General features: G+C 42.8%; 1 protein-coding gene across 3 annotated transcripts in view; it reads left to right on the top strand.

Annotated features, from left to right (window-relative positions):
• The window catches only part of ube2o (ubiquitin-conjugating enzyme E2O), a 64,839-nt gene that overhangs the window by 4,827 nt on the left and 34,295 nt on the right, over positions 1-25,717 (top strand). For all 3 annotated transcript variants that reach the window (XM_062033152.1, XM_062033150.1, XM_062033151.1), the window contains exons 2-6: positions 23,212-23,271; positions 23,342-23,452; positions 23,528-23,625; positions 23,687-23,750; positions 23,829-23,972. In XM_062033152.1, the coding sequence (XP_061889136.1) occupies positions 23,212-23,271; positions 23,342-23,452; positions 23,528-23,625; positions 23,687-23,750; positions 23,829-23,972 (477 nt within the window). The remainder of the gene's footprint in view (positions 1-23,211; positions 23,272-23,341; positions 23,453-23,527; positions 23,626-23,686; positions 23,751-23,828; positions 23,973-25,717) is intronic.

Here is a 25,717-nt window from a genome sequence, read left to right as displayed (position 1 = left end):
GACTTATTTAAACTTTATTGCTGTTTTCCTTTTTTGTAGTGTTTTACTTCTTGTCTTGCGCTCCTATTTTGGTGGCTTTTCCTGGTTTGTTGGTATTTTCCTGTAGCAGTTTCATGTCTTCCTTTGAGCGATATTCCCCGCATCTACTTTGTTTTAGCAATCAAGAATATTTCAGTTGTTTTTATCCTTCTTTGTGGGGACATTGTTGACTGCCATGTCGTGTTCGGATGTACTTTGTGGACGCCGTCTCTGCTCCACAGTAAGTCTTTGCTGTCGTCCAGCATTCTGTTTTTGTTTACTTTGTAGCCAGTTCAGTTTTAGTTTCGTTCCGCATAGCCTTCCCTAAGCTTCAATGCCTCTTCTTAGGGGCACTCACCTTTTGTTTATTTTTGGTTTAAGCATTACACTTTTTTACCTGCACGCTGCCTTCCGCTGTTTCCGACATCTACAAAGCAATTAGCTACCTGCTGCCACCTACTGATATGGAAGAGTATTACACGGTTACTCTGCCAAGCACCGACACTCAACAACGGCACATTTGCGGATTATAATTACTGGTTTGCAATAAATATTTCTAACCCAAATAGATGAATTAGATAACCTCCCACGGCACACCAGACTGTATCTCACAGCACAGTTTGCCCCCCACAGAACTAGTTATGTAAACATATTGGCCTTTAAGGTTAAAACACCCTACATATAATTGGCATAGGAAATCATTAAAGCTTGAAGTAGTTTTTAATTACTTTCATAATATTTTTAGACAATTTTTTGGGGAAACTCAGTATTGTTTTGCCGAATTAGTGAACATATTCCAAGTAGAATAACAAATAATTGTCTTTTGAATGAGCAAAGAGAACATTCTTCAATGTCTGTCACACAGCTTTCAAGGCTTTCATCTGTTGTTTATTTTAAAACGGACTGCTCTAGAAATATCCCAAAGTGACCGAATGGAACTAGAAGAAGTCCTTTTACAGTGCAACGTGTACAGTTGTGTGTCCACACAAAGGCTTTGTTGCACAATAGCACTGGTGTGAACACAACATGCTTGCCTTGTGTTGACACACACTGATGATGGTCACCACTCTTGACTTACTCCCCTATTTGCCGATCAATATATTTTCATATGAACAGAATAGAACTTTATTGTCGTTGTACTTAAGAAAGACAACATTAGCTTTGGGGCGGCATGGCTCGGTTGGTAGAGCGAGCGTGCCAGCAACTGGAGGGCTCTCGGGTGGATCCCTGCTTCCTTCATCCTCATCACTGCTGTTGTGCCCTTGGGCAAGACACTTGACCCACCTGCTCCCAGTGCCACTCACACTGCTTTAAATGGAGCTTTAAAGATGACGATAATGGCTTTTACTATGTAAAGCGCTTTGAGTCTCTAGGAAAAAAGTGCTATGTAAATATAATTCACTTCCCTTCAATCCACTACCATTTTCAGTACAACCTGTCCAAGAACAGACATACGAAATACAGTTTGAGGGGTGTACAGAACAGGAAGACTGATGGGTCGCCACTATGGTGGCGCTCCATGAAAAGGTAAATGTAAATCTGCGGGGAGGAGGAGCAACAATAAGCAAATAGTCCATCATACCGCATGGGGTTGGGGTGTTTGTGTGCATATTTGTGTAGTAGTTGTAGTTGGAGCGTGTTTGTCCGTAGCCCTGGAAGTCGCTGCTCCGTTCGGCATCACAAAACAGAGTCAGGTGTCTTTGAAGAAGGGGGAAGGGTTTTAGAGCGTCTTTCGCTGCAATGGTCTCACTGGGGTGTTTACTGCATGACCCTAGTCTAGGACAATGCAGAGGGAGCCAAATTGTAGCTAAGGATTGTTCTGGTTGGGGCGTACAAACACATCCCTATGGTTTGTGTGTAGCCATTTTGACTATCAAATTGATCATAATTTCACCTTGCAGGACAGAAGGCTTTTCCAAGATGTTATCCAGTTTTCGATTTAGTCCAGAAGCCACAAAAGCCAGAGTGCCCACCACTCTGCCCATCCTTCAATTATATGTGGCAGCTGTGGGGTGCCTTTAAATGGCTGCAGCGTGTTTCCAATTAGTCGATACAGCAGTGCAACGCTCACTCCAATCAGCAGATGTTCTGTTACCATGGTTACGAGTAGGTAGATGTCTTCAACGTTTTGGACTGAAAGAATCTCCAGGCACACAACACTCCACTTCTCCAGAGTCCATGGTGTCCAGCAACTGGTGTTCCATCAGGACCGACACACAACACTCCACATCTCCACAGTCCATGGTGTCCAGCAACTGGTGTTCCATCAGGACCGACACACAACACTCCACTTCTCCAGAGTCCATGGTGTCCAGCAACTGGTGTTCCATCAGGACCGACACACAACACTCCACATCTCCAGAGTCCATGGTGTCCAGCAACTGGTGTTCCATCAGGACCGACACACAACACTCCACATCTCCAGAGTCCATGGTGTCCAGCAACTGGTGTTCCATCAGGACCGACACACAACACTCCACTTCTCCAGAGTCCATGGTGTCCAGCAACTGGTGTTCCATCAGGACCGACACACAACACTCCACATCTCCAGAGTCCATGGTGTCCAGCAACTGGTGTTCCATCAGGACCGACACACAACACTCCACATCTCCAGAGTCCATGGTGTCCAGCAACTGGTGTTCCATCAGGACAGACACACAACACTCCACTTCTCCAGAGTCCATGGTGTCCAGCAACTGGTGTTCCATCAGGACCGACAGGTTCCCCCCAACCACAGCTTCTCCTTGAGATGATTTTGTCAACGTCGTTGAGAGGCGCCTTGATCAATTGCATCGTTTCCATTTTGAAGAGCTGTGCAAAAATAGGTCGACGAGACAAAGAAGCAAAGCAGGAGAGGGAAGGGAAGCGTCTGACTTTGTTGAGAGCCACACAGTTACAACTTCTGTATTTTTAGACATCTTCGCTGTCTATAATCTGTTGTCAGATGTTCTCAGGAGAGGGATAAAATGACCCAGCAAAACAGTACATTGAAGCCCAGAGCAGCAGCCGCCATTAAATGCACATTTTAGATCAACTGAGGTGATTATGCAGCTAATTTGCTTTTTGCAGTTTTCTATTTTAAATGCAATTCAATCCAATTAAAGGCCTACTGAAAGCCACTACTAGCGACCACGCAGTCTGATAGTTTATATATCAATGATGAAATCTTAACATTGCAACACATGCCAATACGGCCGGGTTAACTTATAAAGTGACATTTAAAATTTCCCGGGAAATATCCGGCTGAAACATCGCGGTATGATGACGTATGCGCGTGACGAAGTCAGTTTAACGGAAGTTATGGTACCCCGTAGAATCCTATACAAAAAGCTCTGTTTTCATTTCATAATTCCACAGTATTCTGGACATCTTTTGCAATTTGTTTAATGAACAATGAAGGCTGCAAAGAAGACAGTTGTAGGTGGGATCGGTGTATTAGCAGCGGACTACAGCAACACAACCAGGAGGACTTTGTTGGAGAGCAGACGCGCTAGCCGGCGACCTCACCTTGACTTCCTACGTCTCGGGTGAAGTCCTTCGTCCTTCCGCCGATCGCTGGAACGCAGGTGAGCACGGGTGTTGATGAGCAGATGAGGACTGGCTGGCGTAGGTGGAGAGCTAATGTTTTTAGCATAGCTCTGTGCGGTCCGGTTGCTAAGTAGGCTTCAATGGCGTCGTTAGCACAGCATTGTTAACCTTCGCCAGCCTGGAAAGCATTAACCTGTTTACATGTCCACGGTTTAATAGTATTGTTGATTTTCTATCTATCCTTCCAGTCAGGGGTTTATTTTTTTGTTTCTATATGCAGTTAAAGCACGATGCTATCACGTTAGCTCGTAGCTAAAGCGTTTCGCCGATGTATTGTCGTGGAGATAAAAGGCACTGAATGTCCATTTCGCGTTCTCGACTCTCATTTTCAAGAGGATATAGTATCCCAGGTGGTTTAAAATACAAATCCGTGATCCACAATAGAAAAAGGAGAGAGTACATAGTTCTGTGAGGTCCGGTTGCTAAGTTGCTAAATTAGCCTTAGCGTCGTTAGCTACAGCATTGTTAAGCCTTACCAGGCTGAGAATTTTTAACCGTGTAGTTACATGTACATGGTTTAATAGTATTGTTGATCTTCTGTCTATCCTTCCAGTCAGGGGTTTATTTCTTTTGTTTCTATCTTCATTTGAGAACGATGCTAGCACGTTAGCTCAGTAACTAAGTGTGTCACCGATGTATTGTCTTGGAGATAAAAGTCACTTTAAATGTCCATTTCGTGTTCTCGACTCTCATTTTCAAGAGGATATAGTATCCCAGGTGGTTTAAAATACAAATCCGTGATCCACAATAAAAAAAGGAGAGAGTGTGGAATCCAATGAGCCAGCTTGTACCTAAGTTACGGTCAGAGCCAAAAAAGATACGTCCTGCACTGCATTCTAGTCCTTCACTGTAACGTTCCTCATCTACGAATCTTTCATCCTCGCTCAAATTAATGGGGTAATCATCACTTTCTCAGTCCGAATCTCTCTCGCTCCATTGTAAACAACGGGGAATTGTGAGGAATACTAGCTCCTGTGACGTCACGCTACTTCCGCTACAGGCAAGGCTTTTTTTTATCAGCGAGCAAAAGTTGCGAACTTTATCGTCGATTTTCTCTACTAAATCCTTTCAGCAAAAATATGGCAATATCGCGAAATGATCAAGTATGACACATAGAATGGATCTGCTATCCCTGTTTAAATAAAAAAAAAGATTTCAGTAGGCCTTTAAATGTGAATACATTTTGTCAGCAGTTTATGTATTGGGCTGAAAATGAGCCAAGACTAATCCATTCTCTACGTTCGTAGCATTTCCCAACAAATATGACCAAATCTTAAAAATAACTAAATAAATGTATACAACTCCTACCACTGGTTATTGTTGATAAAAGTTGCAAACCTGACTTTGTAATTACGTACCTGGACCCGTCCCTTAAATGACCCCCCCCCCAGCTACGCACCTGCCACTTAGCAGAGGACATCTTAAAATAAAGCCTGGCGCTCTATCAGTTATTGGTCAGTCCGCTACAAAGGTGGGAGCTGCAAGCCTTTTTCTTTGGCGAATGGTGTTGCTAATAGAATGTGACTTTAAAGTTAGCACACCGCTCATGTGGTCATAATAGCATTGCTAACCTCCTGCTCCTCTTTTTAATGATGCATTGTTGTACGTGATGTATGGACAGTTACAGTGTAGATGCAAAAAGTGGATCATGTGCACAATATTGGAGCAGCATACTCTTTTTAGACACAGCACTTTAGCATTAAAGCTACATAAACACAAACACTTTGGTCCCTGTAGAGCAGGGGTGGGCAATTAATTTTTACCGGGGGCCGCATGAGCAACCCGAGCACTGCTGGAGGGCCACATCGACAATATTTCAATTACATTTTGCTCAATATTATTTTTGATATATGCCGTAAGATAAATAATAATAATAATAATACTTTAATTTAACCTAACTTAATACCAAAAGCACTGCTATGGAAATCATTTGTCCCCCTTTCAGAGATCACATTTAGTTCCCCTTAAACATCCTCATGTTGCACAATGAAATGTAAGCATAGGATGAAGTGTGCATTCCTGTAACTTTCTCTAGTAACAGCATTCCATGATTAATATAAATAAATTAACATTAATAATAAATGACAGTAAAATAAGCACACATATGACTGAGGAGTCATAGTGTAACTTTGTGTGGTGTTTGAGTTGTCCGACTTTTTGTGTGGCCATAAACGCACCAGTGGTTTAGTGGTGTGCGTGTTGGTGACAGATGACAAGTTGCTTTTGGCCTGGTTTGTACGGCAGAAAATGACTAGTTTTTCGAGATAGAAGTGTTTTACTCATGTTTTTGGTGTGGTTATGGCCGAATATAAACAGTTTTGCTCAATAAAGTGATGGATATAATTCCTGGCCTCGAAGCATCTCGATAGACGTTACAATAATTGAACGGTGTTCAATTGAACGGTGTTGACGAACACCGTTAGGGCCGCTTGTTGTCACTGTCACTCAAAGTTGCATTGCAAAACTACACAGAATAAATATGTTTATTTTGTTTAGAATTCAGATGGGATTTGATTTGGTGCGCGGCATATATTTGCTGTGCGCAGAGGACGCTTGAGCAGTGCGCAATTGCGCAGGTGCGCACCTTAGAGGGAACGTTGCTTGGCAGTCCATGTCTTGTTGAAAACACGCCATTTCTCATCAACTTTTCTCTTTTTAGCGTCTCTGGTGTAAACCGTGCATCACTTGTCGCTGCATGTGCACCTTCACTCACAGGTTACACACGGACACACGCCCATAAATAACACTTTTCAAAATAAAAGCAGCACAGTTGTATTGCGCGCACGACATAGATGTTTTTTCAACTTTATTTTGTAATTTGTGATTGCAGCTGTTCACATTCACTCACAATCACGCACGCGCATATGTCCACACGGAAGTAATACAAATAACGATTTTCAAAACAAAAGCAGCACCGTTGTATTGCACACTCGACATAGATACTTTTTTAAATGTATTTTGTAATTTATGATTGGCCTCACGCGGGCCGGACAGGGACGCACAAAGGGCCGGATGTGGCCCGCGGGCCGCAGAATGCCCAGGTCTGCTGTAGAGCTTACTTAAAGCACTTTGAAAGTGTCTAAATTGCAGCATTATGGCTAGTTTCTGGCCGGTATGTACAGTATTGTGGGACCTCTTGAGGCTTACTTAAAATGTTTGGAAAATAGTACGACATGGGATCTTAAAAAGCTGCAAACTAAACCACTTGTCTAATTTGTGACATAGCCATGAAAGTAACCTTCTGTCATTTAGTCTGCACAAAAGTAGCACCGTGGACACAAACCTGCTGTTGGGGATGTCTTGCTCCCCTAAAGGAATGTACTGTGGAACCACTATTTACAAACTGATGGTTTGTAAATCAAAAAGTTTGAACAGTGAAGCATAGTTCCCCAGAAGACACAATGTAAACATCAATCATTGAGTTGAGCCTCCACAAAATATTTTGGATGCATCGCAATTCGGACATGGACGATTATAAAATCGATCGGTAAAAGTCAATAAACGATAATTGATGTATTTATTGTAAATAAAGTAATGCAGACAGTTGTAAAATGTGTCTGACTCCAGCCAGCCACCTCATCCAGAGATGTAATTATAGAGCATCCATGTTCCAGTTATTGAACTGTTTCTTATTACAAATGCACTGTTTTTAAAAGTTGCAAGTGAAAAGCGCTTATTTAGTGAAAACGAAAAAGAAATGTAAAACTACATCAATAGGAGGTGGGAATTGAAATATGAAGACAAGTATGTACAAACCCCGTTTCCATATGAGTTGGGAAATGGTGTTAGATGTAAATATAAAGTGAATACAATGATTTACAAATCGTTTTCAAGCCATATTCAGTTGAATATGCTACAAAGACAACATATTTCATGTTCAAACTCATACACTTTATTTTTGTGTGCAAATAATGATTAAGTTTATAATTTGATGGCAGCAACACGTGCCAAAGAAGTTGGGAAAGGTGGCAATAAATACTGATCAAGTTGAGGAATGCTCATCAAACACTTATTTGGAACATCCCACAGGTGTGCAGGCTAATTGGGAACAGGTGGGTGCCATGATTGGCTATAAAAGTAGATTCCATGAAATGCTCAGTCATTCACAAACAAGGATGGGGCGAGGGTCACCACTTTGTCAACAAATGCCTGAGCAAATTGTTGAACAGTTTAAGAACAACCTTTCTCAAGCAGCTATTGCAAGGAATTGAGGGATTTCACCATCTACGCTCCGTAATATCATCAAAGAGAATGTGGAGAAATCACTGCAGGTAAGCAGCTAAGCCCGTGACCTTCCATCCCTCAGGCTGTACTGCATCAACAAGCCACATCAGTGTGTAAAGGATATCACCACATGGGCTCAGGAACACTTCAGAAACCCACTGTCAGTAACTACAGTTGGTCGCTACATCTGTAAGTGCACGTTAAAACTCTCCTATGCAAGGCCAAAACCGTTTTATCAACAACACCCAGAAACGCCGTCGGCTTCGCTGGGCCTGAGCTCATCTAAGATGGACTGATACAAAGTGGAAAAGTGTTCTGTGGTCTGACGAGTCCACATTTCAAATTGTTTTTGGAAATTGTGGACGTGGTGTCCTCCGGACCAAAGAGGAAAAGAACCACCCGGATTGTTCTAGGGTGAAAGTGTAAAAGGCAGCATGTGTGATGGTATGGGGGTGTATTAGTGGTCAAGACATGGGTAACTTACACATCTGTGAAGGCACCATTAATGCTGAAAGGTACATACAGCTTTTGGAGCAACATATGTTGTTACCATGGACGCCCCTGCTTATTTCAGCAAGACCATGCCAAGCCAGGTGTTACATCAACGTGGCTTCATAGTAAAAGAGTGCGGGTACTAGACTGGCCTGCCTGTAGTCCAGACATTGAAAATGTGTGCCAGCTAAAATATGAGAAGGGAGACTGTTGAACAACTTAAGCTGTACATCAAGCAAGAATGGGAAAGAATTCCACTTCCAAAATGTGTCTCCTCACTTCCCAAACCTTTACTGAGTGTTGTTCAAAGGAAAGGCCATGTAACACAGTGGTGAACATGCCCTTTCACAACTACTTTGGCACGTGTTGCAGCCATGACATTCTAAGTTAATGATTATTTGCAAAAAATAAAATCAAGTTTATGAGTTTGAACATGAAATATGTTGTCTTTGTAGCATATTCAACTGAATATGGCTTGAAAAGGATTTGCAAATCATTGTATTCCGTTTATATTTACATCTAACACCATTTCCCAACTCATATGGAAACGGGGTTATTTAGTTATTTAGTAATGTGTAAAAATCAGGCCACTAAAACAGGTGTGTGATTACAACGGGTGTGTGATTACAACAGGTGTGTGATTAAAACAGGTGTGTGATTAAAACAGATGTGTGATTACAACAGGTGTGTGATTACAACAGGTGTGTGATTACAACAGGTGTATGATTACAACGGGTGTGTGATTACAACAGGTGTGTGATTACAACAGGTGTGTGATTACAACAGGTGTGTGATTACAACAGGTGTGTGATTACAACAGGTGTGTGATTACAACAGGTGTGTGATTACAATACTCTAAATGAGGTTGTCAGCTAAAAAATGGACTTGCATTCAAATCGCGATTCTTATTGTCCATTTTTTTTTTAAATGTTTTTTTTAAAGAATCTATTTAAAAAATATATGTTTTTAGGCCATGCAAGCAGAAGGAGCGTTTTCTAACTTGCAACCTGTTTGGACAAGGTTACATTACAATGATTGGAGCAAATAACACATTGTGAGAATGTCTTTGAATGAAGAAGAAGAAACCTGTTGAATGGAGTACTGATTCTGAATCCACTCAGCTCCAAGCTGTCGAATGGAGTACTGATTCTGAATCCACTAAGCTCCAAGCTGTTGAATGGAGTACTGATTCTGAATCCACTAAGCTCCGAGTCCTCATGACCTTCCTGCCAGTTGACTCTCCTGCACTGTATGTGCTTTCAGCATTGTGATTTGACCTTGCACTCCATCTTAGAGCCTGAACTCCTGCTCTTATCTCCTCCATCAGTGATGTCATCTGCTGCTCTTATCTCCTCCATCAGTGATGTCATCTGCTGCTCTTATCTCCTCCATCAGTGATGTCATCTGCTGCTCTTATCTCCTCCATCAGTGATGTCATCTGCTGCTCTTATCTCCTCCATCAGTGATGTCATCTGCTGCTCTTATCTCCTCCATCAGTGATGTCATCTGCTGCTCTTATCTCCTCCATCAGTGATGTCATCTGCTGCTCTTATCTCCTCCATCAGTGATGTCATCTGCTGCTCTTATCTCCTCCATCAGTGATGTCATCTGCTGCTCTTATCTCCTCCATCAGTGATGTCATCTGCTGCTCTTATCTCCTCCATCAGTGATGTCATCTGCTGCTCTTATCTCCTCCATCAGTGATGTCATCTGCTGCTCTTATCTCCTCCATCAGTGATGTCATCTGCTGCTCTTATCTCCTCCATCAGTGATGTCATCTGCTGCTCTTATCTCCTCCATCAGTGATGTCATCTGCTGCTCTTATCTCCTCCATCAGTGATGTCATCTGCTGCTCTTATCTCCTCCATCAGTGATGTCATCTGCTGCTCTTATCTCCTCCATCAGTGATGTCATCTGCTGCTCTTATCTCCTCCATCAGTGATGTCATCTGCTGCTCTTATCTCCTCCATCAGTGATGTCATCTGCTGCTCCTTCCCTGAGATAATGGATCTCATCTCTTCTTCTTCTTACCTCCCAGTTCCTCTCTCTCTCTCTCTCTCTCTCTCTCTCTCTCTCCTCTCTTCCTGCTGCCTGCCACATTGTCCTCTTCATTCTTCCACCGCCACACCCTCTCATCAGCACCTACCATGCTTTCTTCCTTTTCATTCTCACTTTCTCCTCCACATAAATGTGATGGCTGTTGGACACTAATGCTATGCTGTGTTGGTGGCTAAGTGTCTCCCAGAGCAATCAATACTGCAGCAGCTACTAGAAAACTATCTGGGCGTCGCCATGTTCTGCTTTCTTCTTCCATCAACAACCACTTGCTGTTGCTGCCACTTCACCAACTATTTTCTTATGTCCTCCAAGTAGCTCTTCAACAGGGGCTCCATTAATCTACTGCACCTTTTTGCTCATTTTGAAATATAGCTTTGTATATTTCTTCTGTTATTAGTCTACAAATATAAATGTCTTTAGATACACATGATCATTGAGCTAGAACATGTAGCTGAATTAATAACATGAATTATTTACATACTTGCCAACCTTGAGACCTCCAATATCGGGAGGTGGGGGGTTGGGGGCGTGGTTGGGGGTGTGGTTATTTACAGCTAGAATTCACCAACTCGAGTATTTCATCTATATTTCATATATATATATATATATATTTATTTATTTTATTTACATAGAAAAAAAAATAATACTTGAATTTCAGTGTTGCTGTGGCTATCCTTTAGATGGCAGTATTGTCCTGTTTAACTTCTCCGTTCATGATGAGTATATCATTTCGGCCGCCATGTCTGTAATTTCCTCGTTCTTCTGCTTCCTCTCTTTGTTGTGTGCGCAGTTGTGCACTCTACTCTCTAAAAGCCCTAGATGTTATGAAGTCATTGGGCAGGCAAGCTGTTTATATTGTGGGAAAGCGGACGTGAGAACAGGCTGTCCCCACTCAGACTCAGGTCCGCATTGAGCTGGAGAGGGCGTGGCCTCCAGCTCCGGCTGAATACCGGGAGTTTGTCAGGAGAAAATCTCTGCCAGGAGGTTGTCGGGAGAGGCGCTGAATATCGGGATTCTCCCGCTAAAAATGGGAGGGTTGGCAAGTATGATTATTTATCATGTCATCATATTTATGTTAGCATTTAACATAGCTAGCGATTAGTGCTCTAATTGCCACCCAGGGATTAGTGCTCTTGTTGCCAGCTGGCGACTCCAGCACGATTTGTCAGCTAGCGATTGGCGCTGACATTGCCACCTAGGTATTACTGCAGTAGTTTTCCTACAGGGAATTAACGTGTTAGTTGTTAGCGCATCATTTGTCAGCTAGCGATTAGCCCGTTAGTTGTCAGCTAGAGATTGGCACCTTATTTGCAGCTTTAAATGGCGAGTTAGTAGCCATCTAGTGTTTGGCGTGCTAGTTGTCAGCTAGTGTTTAACACCTTAGTTGCAGCTAGCGATTGGCGAGTTAGTAGCCATCTAGCGATTGGCGCTGTAGTTGCCAGCTAGGGATTACAGCGCTAGTTGTCAGCTAGCGATTAACGTTGCAGTTGTCAGCTAGTCATTAGCGCATTAGTTGCCAGCTAGTCATTAGCATGTCATTTGTCGGCTGGCAATTGGCTTGCTAGTTGCAGCTAGCGATTGGCGAGTTAATCGCCAGCTAGCGATTACTGTGCTAGTTGCCAGCTAGTGATTATCGTGATAGTAGTGATTATCAGGTTAGTTGCCAACTAGTCATTAGCGAGTTAGTTGCCAGCTAGTCTTTAGCACATCAGTGGTCAGCTAGTGATTGGCCTGCTAGTTTTCAGCTAGCAATTAGCCAGTTAGTTGTCAGCTAACGGTTGGCGCCTTAGTTGCAGCTATCAAATGGCACAGGAGTTGTTAGTTAGCAAGTTGCAAGTTAATAGCCAGCTAGCGATTGGTGAGTTAGTAGCCAACTAGCAATTGGCACTCTAGTTGCCAGTTGGCAATTACCACACTGGTTGTTAGCTAGTGATCAACGTGCCAGTTGCCAGCTAGTCATTTGTGTGTTAGTTGCTAGCTAGTCATTAGCGCGATAGTTGTCAGCTAGTCAATAGCGTGTCAATTGTCAGCTAGCGATTGGCGTGCTAGTTGTCCGCTACCGATTAGCCCGTTCGCTGTCTGCTAGCAACTGGTGCCTTAGTTGCAGCTATTGATTGGCGTACTGGTTGTCAGCTAGCTATTGGCGAGTTAGTAGCCAGCCAGCGATTGGCGTGCTAGTTGTCACCTCACGATTAGCGTGCCGGTTGCCAGCTAGTCGTTAGCACGTTAGTTGCCAGCTAGTCATAAAGTGCATTAGTTGTCAGCTGGTGATTAGAGAGCTAGTTGCCAGCGAGCTATTAGCGGAAAAATATTGTTATTTAAATATAATTAACACAATAACAAGGTACAGTGTAACCATGAATACCGTATTTCCTTGTTTTGGCGCAGGGAATATAGTATTCGCACGTCTAGAATTACTGCCGGGTCAAACTCGTTTCTCAAAATAATTAACGCATGCTTGGCCTTATCGCCGGTTTATTATTGAAGCTGGATCAAATTCGTTTCGCAAAATATTAATTTTATTATCGCATGTCTATAATTTTCGCCGGGTCAAACTCGTTTCGCAAAATATTTAGCATATGGCTAGAACTTCCACCGGGTCAAATTCGTTACGTCACGAGTGACGCATCTGTCCTCCTTTTCAAAATGGAGGAAGCTGATTTCAGTAGTTTACTATCGCACAAAGGAAAAAAGATAAAGAGCTTTTCAGTAGGATTTAAGGTCCAAGCTATTGAATACCGGTACAGTATGCTAAAGAGAACAGTAAGCAGCTATGTTTTATTAATATACCGTAGCTGCGTGTGTGAAATACTGTATAAGTCATTAAATCACTCCCGCCTCCTGGTGGTAGAGGGCGCTGCCGCGCTAGTGATCCTTCTTGCGACTTCCTGTACTGCAGAAGAAGTGAACACACGCAGCAAGAGATTTATTTTTTCCCTCTGCCTGAACTTCTAACTTGGAGGATCACATACAGGTATCTAAAATAAAACAGTTTTCTAAACTGGACTTTCAATCGAAGCAGGAGGTAATAATTAAAGGAATATCTCCATCGAAACAGAGACTTTTATAACTGAAGAAAGAAAATAAGGAAGACTTCTATAAACAAGTTATCGATGCTTTTGGTCAGAAGGAGCTGCAAATGGACTCCATTTATAAGTACAGGTAAGACCATAATAACGTTTTTGTTAATTAAATGTGCTTTTCATGATGGTATGCTTACATCACACTCAAAGCGCACGCCTAAATTTTATGGATTCCTTTTGGTAAACGCCGGAGTGAGAAGAGGTTTTAAAATAATTACCGCATGCACGGCCATCCCGCCGGTTTCCGGTAAACGCAGGTGTGACAGGAGGTTTTAAATTAATTAACGCCCCTGCGGCTATTCAAGGAAATACGGTAATTGGTTCTAGCCTCGACAGGAGTGTCAAACTGAAACACAGTTTCACCGTGTTTGGTCCTGACTCTAGGCACCAGCAGGAGACCACTCCCTGAGGTTCTCAGAGCTGGAGGTGGTTCATATGGTTCTAACATGTCAGCAGGAGACCACTCCCTGAGGTTCTCAGAGGTCGAGATGGTTCATATGGTTCTAACATGTCAGCAGGAGACCACTCCCTGAGGTTCTCAGAGGTCGAGATGGTTCATATGGTTCTAACATGTCAGCAGGAGACCACTCCCTGAGGTTCTCAGAGGTCGAGATGGTTCATATGGTTCTAACATGTCAGCAGGAGACCACTACTTCAGGTTCTCAGAGCCGGAGATGGTTCATATGGTTCTAACATGTCAGCAGGAGACCACTCCCTGAGGTTCTCAGAGCTGGAGGTGGTTCATATGGTTCTAACATGTCAGCAGGAGACCACTCCCTGAGGTTCTCAGAGGTCGAGATGGTTCATATGGTTCTAACATGTCAGCAGGAGACCACTCCCTGAGGTTCTCAGAGGTCGAGATGGTTCATATGGTTCTAACATGTCAGCAGGAGACCACTCCCTGAGGTTCTCAGAGGTCGAGATGGTTCATATGGTTCTAACATGTCAGCAGGAGACCACTCCTTGAGGTTCTCAGAGCTGGAGATGGTTCATATGGTTCTAACATGTCAGCAGGAGACCACTCCCTGAGGTTCTCAGAGGTCGAGATGGTTCATATGGTTCTAACATGTCAGCAGGAGACCACTCCTCCAGGTTCTCAGAGCCGGAGATGGTTCATATGGTTCTAACATGTCAGCAGGAGACCACTCCCTGAGGTTCTCAGAGGTCGAGATGGTTCATATGGTTCTAACATGTCAGCAGGAGACCACTCCCTGAGGTTCTCAGAGGTCGAGATGGTTCATATGGTTCTAACATGTCAGCAGGAGACCACTCCTTGAGGTTCTCAGAGCCGGAGGTGGTTCATATGGTTCTAACATGTCAGCAGGAGACCACTCCCTGAGGTTCTCAGAGCTGGAGGTGGTTCATATGGTTCTAACATGTCAGCAGGAGACCACTCCCTGAGGTTCTCAGAGCTGGAGGTGGTCAAAAGATGTCCAAGTTCATACCAAAGTCACCCGTGCTTCAGTCTCCTGACGACCTTGTTAGTGCAGCGCAGACGACAAGAGCCTGCACTCCATTTTCTTCATCCAGCACCTGTCTTAATTACAGTGCACACTTCACTATACACACTACCACTTGTACAACCTTATTTCACACCATACACACTACCACTTGTACAACCTTATTTCACACCATACACACTACCACTTGTACAACCTTATTTCACACCATACACACTACCACTTCTACAACCTTATTTCACACCATACACACTACCACTTCTACAACCTTATTTCACACCATACACACTACCACTTCTACAGCCTTATTTCACACCATACACACTACCACTTCTACAACCTTATTTCACACCATACACACTACCACTTCTACAACCTTATTTCACACCATACACACTACCACTTGTACAACCTTATTTCACACCATACACACTACCACTTGTACAGCCTTATTTCACACCATACACACTACCACTTCTACAACCTTATTTCACACCATACACACTACCACTTCTACAACCTTATTTCACACCATACACACTACCACTTCTACAACCTTATTTCACACCATACACACTACCACTTCTACAACCTTATTTCACACCATACACACTACCACTTGTACAACCTTATTTCACACCATACACACTACCACTTCTACAGCCTTATTTCACACCATACACACTACCACTTGTACAACCTTATTTCACACCATACACACTACCACTTCTACAACCTTATTTCACACCATACACACTACCACTTCTACAACCTTATTTCACACCATACACACTACCACTTCTACAACCTTATTTCACACCATACACACTACCACTTGTACAACCTTATTTCACACCATACACACTACCACTTGTCCAACCTTATTTCACACCATACACACTACCACTTGTACAACCTTATTTCACACCATACACACTACCACTTGTACAACCTTATTTCACACCATACACACTACCACTTCTACAGCCTTATTTCACACCATACACACTACCACTTCTACAACCTTATTTCACACCATACACACTACCACTTCTACAACCTTATTTCACACCATACACACTACCACTTGTACAACCTTATTTCACACCATACACACTACCACTTCTACAACCTTATTTCACACCATACACACTACCACTTCTACAACCTTATTTCACACCATACACACTACCACTTCTACAACCTTATTTCACACCATACACACTACCACTTGTACAACCTTATTTCACACCATACACACTACCACTTCTACAGCCTTATTTCACACCATACACACTACCACTTCTACAACCTTATTTCACACCATACACACTACCACTTGTACAACCTTATTTCACACCATACACACTACCACTTGTACAACCTTATTTCACACCATACACACTACCACTTCTACAACCTTATTTCACACCATACACACTACCACTTGTACAACCTTATTTCACACCATACACACTACCACTTCTACAGCCTTATTTCACACCATACACACTACCACTTGTACAACCTTATTTCACACCATACACACTACCACTTCTACAACCTTATTTCACATCATACACACTACCACTTGTACAACCTTATTTCACACCATACACACTACCACTTCTACAACCTTATTTCACACCATACACACTACCACTTGTCCAACCTTATTTCACACCATACACACTACCACTTGTCCAACCTTATTTCACACCATACACACTACCACTTGTACAACCTTATTTCACACCATACACACTACCACTTCTACAACCTTATTTCACACCATACACACTACCACTTCTACAACCTTATTTCACACCATACACACTACCACTTCTACAACCTTATTTCACACCATACACACTACCACTTCTACAACCTTATTTCACACCATACACACTACCACTTCTACAACCTTATTTCACACCATACACACTACCACTTCTACAACCTTATTTCACACCATACACACTACCACTTGTACAACCTTATTTCACACCATACACACTACCACTTCTACAGCCTTATTTCACACCATACACACTACCACTTGTACAACCTTATTTCACACCATACACACTACCACTTGTCCAACCTTATTTCACACCATACACACTACCACTTCTACAACCTTATTTCACACCATACACACTACCACTTCTACAACCTTATTTCACACCATACACACTACCACTTGTACAGCCTTATTTCACACCATACACACTACCACTTCTACAACCTTATTTCACATCATACACACTACCACTTGTACAACCTTATTTCACACCATACACACTACCACTTCTACAACCTTATTTCACACCATACACACTACCACTTGTCCAACCTTATTTCACACCATACACACTACCACTTGTCCAACCTTATTTCACACCATACACACTACCACTTGTACAACCTTATTTCACACCATACACACTACCACTTCTACAACCTTATTTCACACCATACACACTACCACTTGTCCAACCTTATTTCACACCATACACACTACCACTTGTACAACCTTATTTCACACCATACACACTACCACTTGTACAACCTTATTTCACACCATACACACTACCACTTGTACAACCTTATTTCACACCATACACACTACCACTTCTACAACCTTATTTCACACCATACACACTACCACTTGTACAACCTTATTTCACACCATACACACTACCACTAGTACAACCTTATTTCACACCATACACACTACCACTAGTACAACCTTATTTCACACCATACACACTACCACTAGTACAACCTTATTTCACACCATACACACTACCACTAGTACAACCTTATTTCACACCATACACACTACCACTTGTACAACCTTATTTCACACCATACACACTACCACTTGTACAACCTTATTTCACACCATACACACTACCACTTGTACAACCTTATTTCACACCATACACACTACCACTTCTACAACCTTATTTCACATCATACACACTACCACTTGTCCAACCTTATTTCACACCATACACACTACCACTTCTACAACCTTATTTCACACCATACACACTACCACTAGTACAACCTTATTTCACACCATACACACTACCACTTGTACAACCTTATTTCACACCATACACACTACCACTTGTCCAACCTTATTTCACACCATACACACTACCACTTGTACAACCTTATTTCACACACTACCACTTCTACAACCTTATTTCACACACTACCACTTGTCCAACCTTATTTCACACACTACCACTTGTCCAACCTTCTTTCACACACTACCACTTGTACAACCTTATTTCACACACTACCACTTGTCCAACCTTCTTTCACACACTACCACTTGTCCACACAGCCAGCCATAGCACCAGTGGAAGTAATGCTTACTTTACCATGCACCGCAGACACAATAGTGGTGTGCATGTGATGATTCTTACTTGCATGTGGGATTATTTTAAGAAGGTGTGCCTCCCTATATTCAATGTAGACACCTTTTTGATCAAATCTGTGAGTTTTTCAAAATATTGGCGATGAGAGGACACTAGAAGCTAGAAGTAGAATAGAAGTAGAACTAGAAGCTAGGGACGTGCAGATGGATTGACCACCAAACAGCATTGGCCTATTTTTGTAAACAACTTATGTGATCACCATTGCTGATTAGTGCTTTTTAGAGCGGACTACACTTTTTGGGCAATGTGGCCTATAATTCCCAATCCTTATGTGAGACTAGAATACATATGTCTTTCTTCTTTGTATGCATTGTCAAATGTAAATAAAGACCAGGAAGAGGTGTCAAACCATGCAGGTAATGTTCATGTATGTTCTCATTCATCCAGGTCATTGTAGTCTCAGGGCATTCAATCCATGGCAAGTGGACTGAGTGGTTAGTCCCAGACGTTTCTCCTTTCATCCTAGTAGGCTCCATCAGTTCATGCTTAAATTGTTCAGATCTAGTCTAGTAGCTGCTCCCAAAACCACAACTATTTATATAACAACACAAGGAGGGTGTGCCTGGTCAAGGAGGGTTCATGCCCATTGTAGTGGGAAATCACATTGATTACTTTTTAAAAGTAACTAATGATAGTTACTCATTACTTCCCCCAAAAAGTAACTGAATTACTAAGGGAATTACTCTTTAATAAATTAAACTAATTACTCGAAGTAATTATTTCATTACGTTAAAAAAATGCATTTGAAAGACGTTTCATGAAAGCAGAGCGCGTGAGTGTGTGCCTTTTTAAAAGGCAGTGCCTGTTGCTAGGTGACGTGACGACCGCAAGAGACAGACAGAGCAGCATTAGCTCAGGTGTGTTTGTTAGCACTCCCCGGATAGCAGCTCTGTTGAATTTTTATCACTGGATTGTGAAAAAAGGTATAAAGAGATTGGATGTGCTTTGGTGGCTGTCTTGTCTCCTTGTTGACAAACGGGGTATTGTAGGGTTGCAAGCAACGTTCCCTCTAAAGTGCGCGCCTGTGCAATTGCACACTGCTCAAGCGTCCTCCGCGCACGGCAAATCTATGCCGCGCACAAAATCAAATAAAAAAATAAGCGCATAGCAATTTTCGACACACGGACACGACAGAGAAAACAGTTTTTGTCATCATTGTTCAAATATTGTAACGTCTGTGGAGACGCTTTGAGGACATGAATTCCATCCATCACTTTACTGAGCAAAAGTCTTTATTGTCGGCCATAAACACATCACCAAAACATTAGTCAAAAAAAAAGATATCTAGCAAAAGTGGTCATTTTCTGCAGTACAAACCAGACCAAAAGCAACTTTGTTATATCAACAGCACCCGCTCGCTCTTTCTCACTTGCGCCAACACATGCACATATGGCACTTAGCCAGTGATGCGTTTACAGACACACAAAAAGTGGGACAACTCCAACACCACACATAAAGTGTCATTCCAGGTCGTTACTCTTATGATTTACCAATCAAATGTGTGCTTATTCTAGTGTCGTTTATTAGGAATCTTCATTTATAAATATTAATTATGAAATGCTGTTAGTATATTAAATAAATACTAATACAAATATATGTTGTACAAACAGGAAGTTGCAGGAATGTACACATGATCCCCTGCTTACATCTCATTGTGCTACATGTGGATGTTTGAATGGCAACTAAATGCAATGTCTGAAAGGGCTACAAATTATTTCCAAAGCAGGACCTCCACCCAGACAAACTATACAAGTACACACTTCATAAACAACAATATTTGTTGTTATTGTGGGCATAAACACTTCTATTACAAATGGAAATGACTGCTGTCATTTGATTATAATAATAAGAGAATGTTGTCTGTCTATCTGTGTTGGCCCTGCCATGAGGTGGCGACTTGTCCAGGGTGTACCCCGCCTTCCGCCCCAATGCAGCTGAGATAGGCTCCAGCGACCCCGAAAGGGACAAGCGGTATGAATGGATGCAGATGTAAGTTGTTATTTAGTGAGGTTTGGGCCAGGTGTGCTGCGGGTGTAGCCACAGTGTGCACGTGTGATGTCGCTCACATGGCCTCCACTCAATGTGCTGCTGGTGTAGCCACAGTGTGCACGTGTGATGTCGCTCACATGGCCTCCACTCAATGTGCTGCTGGTGTAGCCACAGTGTGCACGTGTGATGTCGCTCACATGGCCTCCACTCAATGTGCTGCTGGTGTAGCCACAGTGTGCACGTGTGATGTCGCTCACATGGCCTCCACTCAATGTGCTGCTGGTGTAGCCACAGTGTGCACGTGTGATGTCGCTCACATGGCCTCCACTCAATGTGCTGCTGGGGTAGCCACAGTGTGCACGTGTGATGTCGCTCACATGGCCTCCACTCAATGTGCTGCTGGGGTAGCCACAGTGTGCACGTGTGATGTCGCTCACATGGCCTCCACTCAATGTGCTGCTGGTGTAGCCACAGTGTGCACGTGTGATGTCGCTCACATGGCCTCCACTCAATGTGCTGCTGGTGTAGCCACAGTGTGCACGTGTGATGTCGCTCACATGGCCTCCACTCAATGTGCTGCTGGTGTAGCCACAGTGTGCACGTGTGATGTTGCTCACATGGCCTCCACTCAATGTGCTGCTGGGGTAGCCACAGTGTGCACGTGTGATGTCGCTCACATGGCCTCCACTCAATGTGCTGCTGGTGTAGCCACAGTGTGCACGTGTGATGTCGCTCACATGGCCTCCACTCAATGTGCTGCTGGTGTAGCCACAGTGTGCACGTGTGATGTCGCTCACATGGCCTCCACTCAATGTGCTGCTGGTGTAGCCACAGTGTGCACGTGTGATGTCGCTCACATGGCCTCCACTCAATGTGCTGCTGGTGTAGCCACAGTGTGCACGTGTGATGGCGCTCACATGGCCTCCACTCAATGTGCTGCTGGTGTAGCCACAGTGTGCACGTGTGATGTCGCTCACATGGCCTCCACTCAATGTGCTGCTGGTGTAGCCACAGTGTGCACGTGTGATGTCGCTCACATGGCCTCCACTCAATGTGCTGCTGGTGTAGCCACAGTGTGCACGTGTGATGTCGCTCACATGGCCTCCACTCAATGTGCTGCTGGTGTAGCCACAGTGTGCACGTGTGATGTTGCTCACATGGCCTCCACTCAATGTGCTGCTGGTGTAGCCACAGTGTGCACGTGTGATGGTGCTCACATGGCCTCCACTCAATGTGCTGCTGGTGTAGCCACAGTGTGCACGTGTGATGTCGCTCACATGGCCTCCACTCAATGTGCTGCTGGTGTAGCCACAGTGTGCACGTGTGATGTCGCTCACATGGCCTCCACTCAATGTGCTGCTGGTGTAGCCACAGTGTGCACGTGTGATGTCGCTCACATGGCCTCCACTCAATGTGCTGCTGGTGTAGCCACAGTGTGCACGTGTGATGTCGCTCACATGGCCTCCACTCAATGTGCTGCTGGTGTAGCCACAGTGTGCACGTGTGATGTTGCTCACATGGCCTCCACTCAATGTGCTGCTGGTGTAGCCACAGTGTGCACGTGTGATGGTGCTCACATGGCCTCCACTCAATGTGCTGCTGGTGTAGCCACAGTGTGCACGTGTGATGGTGCTCACATGGCCTCCACTCAATGTGCTGCTGGTGTAGCCACAGTGTGCACGTGTGATGTCGCTCACATGGCCTCCACTCAATGCTCACAGACTTTTTGCCTTTGCTCACACACATGAACTATTAGAGGGAACATTGATGTCACTTTAATCCTTGATTAGTTGTTGGTTATTCCCTGGTAGTTGTAATAGTGTGTGAGTGTTTGCTGTGTGATGTTGCCTCCTCCTATTTGATGTCGAGTTCACTTGCTGGTTGTTGCTTTCACTAGTAAAAACATCTTTCCTGCATTGAACTTATTGTGCTTCTGACGCCGTCATGTCGATACTGTCACACCGTGGTGAGGGATGTCTTGTCTTGGTTTTTTTCTGTCTTGTGATTTTCATGTTTTATTTTGAAAAGTAACTCTCCTCTCGTTTCAGGTCACTTGCCCTTCCTTTTGTGTCATCAGTCTGACGTCATCCCTGTTCCCTGATTGTTTCCACCTGTTCCCTCCCTATTACCCTCATGTGTCTTATAAGCCCACTCCTTCCTTTGTTCTGTGCCAGATTGTTTTGTTCATTGGTACTTTCCAGCGTCTACGTCCATGTCCATGCCTTGCCTTGTATCCAGTCTATGTTCCATGTTCTTGAATCCCTTCGTGGCTATTTTGAGTTTTCCTTTTTCCTCCAAGTTATTGGTAAGTTATTAGTTAAATTCCTCAATTTTTGAGTGACTATTTTTGTTAAACTTTATTAAATAAGATAGTGTAGAATTGTTCATAGCTGTTGTTTATTCCTCCCGTTGGAGCGTATTTTGTTTATACATTTTATAGCATTTACTGCGCCAATTATTAGTTCGTCTTTGGTTTTGTGTTTTCCTCCGTTCGGAGTGATTTTCAGTTGTTCCTATTTTTTGGAACCTTTTTCATCGAGTAGTTTTTTGGTTAATTATAGTATTGTATTCCTTGACTTTGGAGGTGAAAGGAAGCTGCCAAAATAAAAGCCTGTCAAGTTCCCTACTCTGCATCTGAGTCCAATCCTTTTACCAAGCCCTGACAGATACATCAAAAGTAGCGTGCCACGTTACGTCAAAGGCGTCGGCAACACATTAGTAACGACGTTGTTCTATTCCAAACACTACTCATGGATGATCAATCTCAGACTCGGCAGCATAAAACCCTGATTGGAACATCCCTACAAAATATTTCTCTTCTTTTTATTCTCTCTTTTCCAACAGCTGAAACTTGAAGACCGATCCATCGTGATTCGAGATATTGTTCGGCGGAATAATTGGAACGTAAGAGCGGCACTCACTTTGTTTCCCCAAAGTACTGGAGTGGATGACCTTGTGCTTGGTTTGACTGCAGGACAACCAGTGTGGCATCGTGACCGACACTGACATCCAGTGTGCCGTGAAGCTGGTGGGGACAAACTGTGTCTTGTATCCTGTCAATAGCAAAGAGCTGCAGCACATCTGGGTAAGGATTCTTCTTTTGTATCACTCAATGATTTGTTGAACACTTTCCAAGTTTGATGAAGTCTGTTCTCTGCAGTCCTTCATGTACGGCGACTACATAGCCTACGACTTCTGGCTGGGGAAAGTGTACGACCTGACCAATCACATCATCCTCAAGCTCTCCAATGGAGCCAGGTGGAGTTGTTGTGTGTCCTTGTGTGGATGACTTGTCAGCTGATGCTCCTTCACCTTCCAGGTGTTCCATGAGCGTGGAGGATGGCGCCATGCTGTACGACGTCAGTCCTCATATCAGCGATTCGGTTTGTGAAGTTCCTCATTTGCTGTTTGGGTTGGTGACTTTTGAATCCCTGCTCAAACATTCTTTGTTATTTTCGCAGGGTCTATTCTTTGATGAGGCGTACGGCTTCTACCCGGGCCAGGTCTTGATAGGTCCTGCTAAATTATTCTCTAATGTCCAGTGGCTGTCTGGTGTCAAACCTGTCCTTAGCAGGAAGTGCAAGTTCAGGGCGGTGGTGGAAGAGGTACAGTGAGGATTCTCTTTAGGCCTACTGTCTTTTCTTACAGACACAAACATTGTACAGTGCCTGATAGGGCTGGGCGATAAAACAATAGCAATATGTATCACAACACACATGGAATCAATATCAATACAAAATGTGTTGTTCAATCAAACGTTCTATATAGTTTGGGGTCACCCAAACAATTTTGTGGAATAGCCTTCATTTCTAAGAACAAGAATAGACTGTCGCGTTTCAGATGAAAGTTCTCTTTTTCTGGCCATTTTGAGCGTTTAATTGACCCCACAAATGTGATGCTCCAGAAACTCAATCTGCTCAAAGGAAGGTCAGTTTTGTAGCTTCTGTAACGAGCTAAACAGTTTTCAGATGTGTGAACATGATTGCACAAGGGTTTTCTAATTAGCCTTCTGAGCCAATGAGCAAACACATTGTACCATTAGAACACTGGAGTGATAGTTGCTGGAAATGGGCCTCTATGCACCTATGTAGATATTGCACCAAAAAGCAGACATTTGCAGCTAGAATAGTCATTTACCACATTAGCAATGTATAGAGTGTATTTCTTTCAAGTTAAGACTAGTTTAAAGTTATCTTCATTGAAAAGTACAGTGCTTTTCCTTCAAAAATAAGGACATTTACATGTGACCCCAAACTTTTGAACGGTAGTGTGTGTATATATATATATATATATATATATATATATATATATATATATATATATTAGAGATGTCCGATAATATCGGTCTGCCGATATTATCGGCCGATAAATGCGTTAAAATGTAATATCGGAAATTATCGGTATCAGTTTTTTTATTATCAGTATCTTTTTTTATTTTATTTTTTTTATTTAATTAAATCCACATAAAAAACACAAGATACACTTACAATTAGTGCACCAAGCCAAAAAACCTCCTTCCCCCCATTTACACTCATTCACACAAAAGGGTTGTTTCTTTCTGTTATTAATATTCTGCTTCCTACATTATATATCAATATATATCAATACAGTCTGCAAGGGATACAGTCCGTAAGCACACATGATTGTGCGTGCTGCTGCTCCACTAATAATACTAACCTTTAACAGTTAATTTTTTACAAATGTTCATTAATTACTAGTTTCTATGTAACTGTTTTTATATTGTTTTACTTTCTTTTTTATTCAAGAAAATGTTTTAAATTTATTTATCTTATTTTATTTGATTCATTTTTTTAAAAAGTACCTTATCTTCACCATACCTGGTTGTCCAAATTAGGCATAATAATGTGTTAATTCCATGACTGTATATATCGGTTGATATCGGTATCGGTTGATATTGGTATCGGTAATTAAAGAGTTGGACAATATCGGCATATCGGATATCGGCAAAAAGCCATTATCGGACATCCCTAATATATATATATATACATATATATATATATACACTTTTTTTTTTCCTTCTTCGGAATGAACAGGAAGTGGAAACGAGGTTGCTTGCATGACCAAAGGCACTCGGGAACCGAGCAATGCACCAAGTGATCACTGATCAGGTAACAGTATCAGTTATCAAGTTTGCTTGCGCCAGCTTGTTGTCCCGCAGTTGATTCTCTGCATGAAGTGAGAAGAGAAACTAAAAATGGCAGAGAGCGAAGAAATTGTCTATCAAACAGGAAAAGTCAACTGACATTATGGCAGTTTGTTTTGATTTTTTTAAACGGACCGCAGTCAGACCAAGGTGCTCTTAATCAGTAATAGCACATCACCTCTTAAT

This window comes from Entelurus aequoreus, linkage group LG22 (genome assembly GCF_033978785.1).
Source record: "Entelurus aequoreus isolate RoL-2023_Sb linkage group LG22, RoL_Eaeq_v1.1, whole genome shotgun sequence".
NCBI classification, from domain to species: domain Eukaryota; kingdom Metazoa; phylum Chordata; class Actinopteri; order Syngnathiformes; family Syngnathidae; genus Entelurus; species Entelurus aequoreus.
Note: the sequence above shows the minus strand (reverse complement) of the source record. Positions and strands in the feature narration are given on the sequence as shown.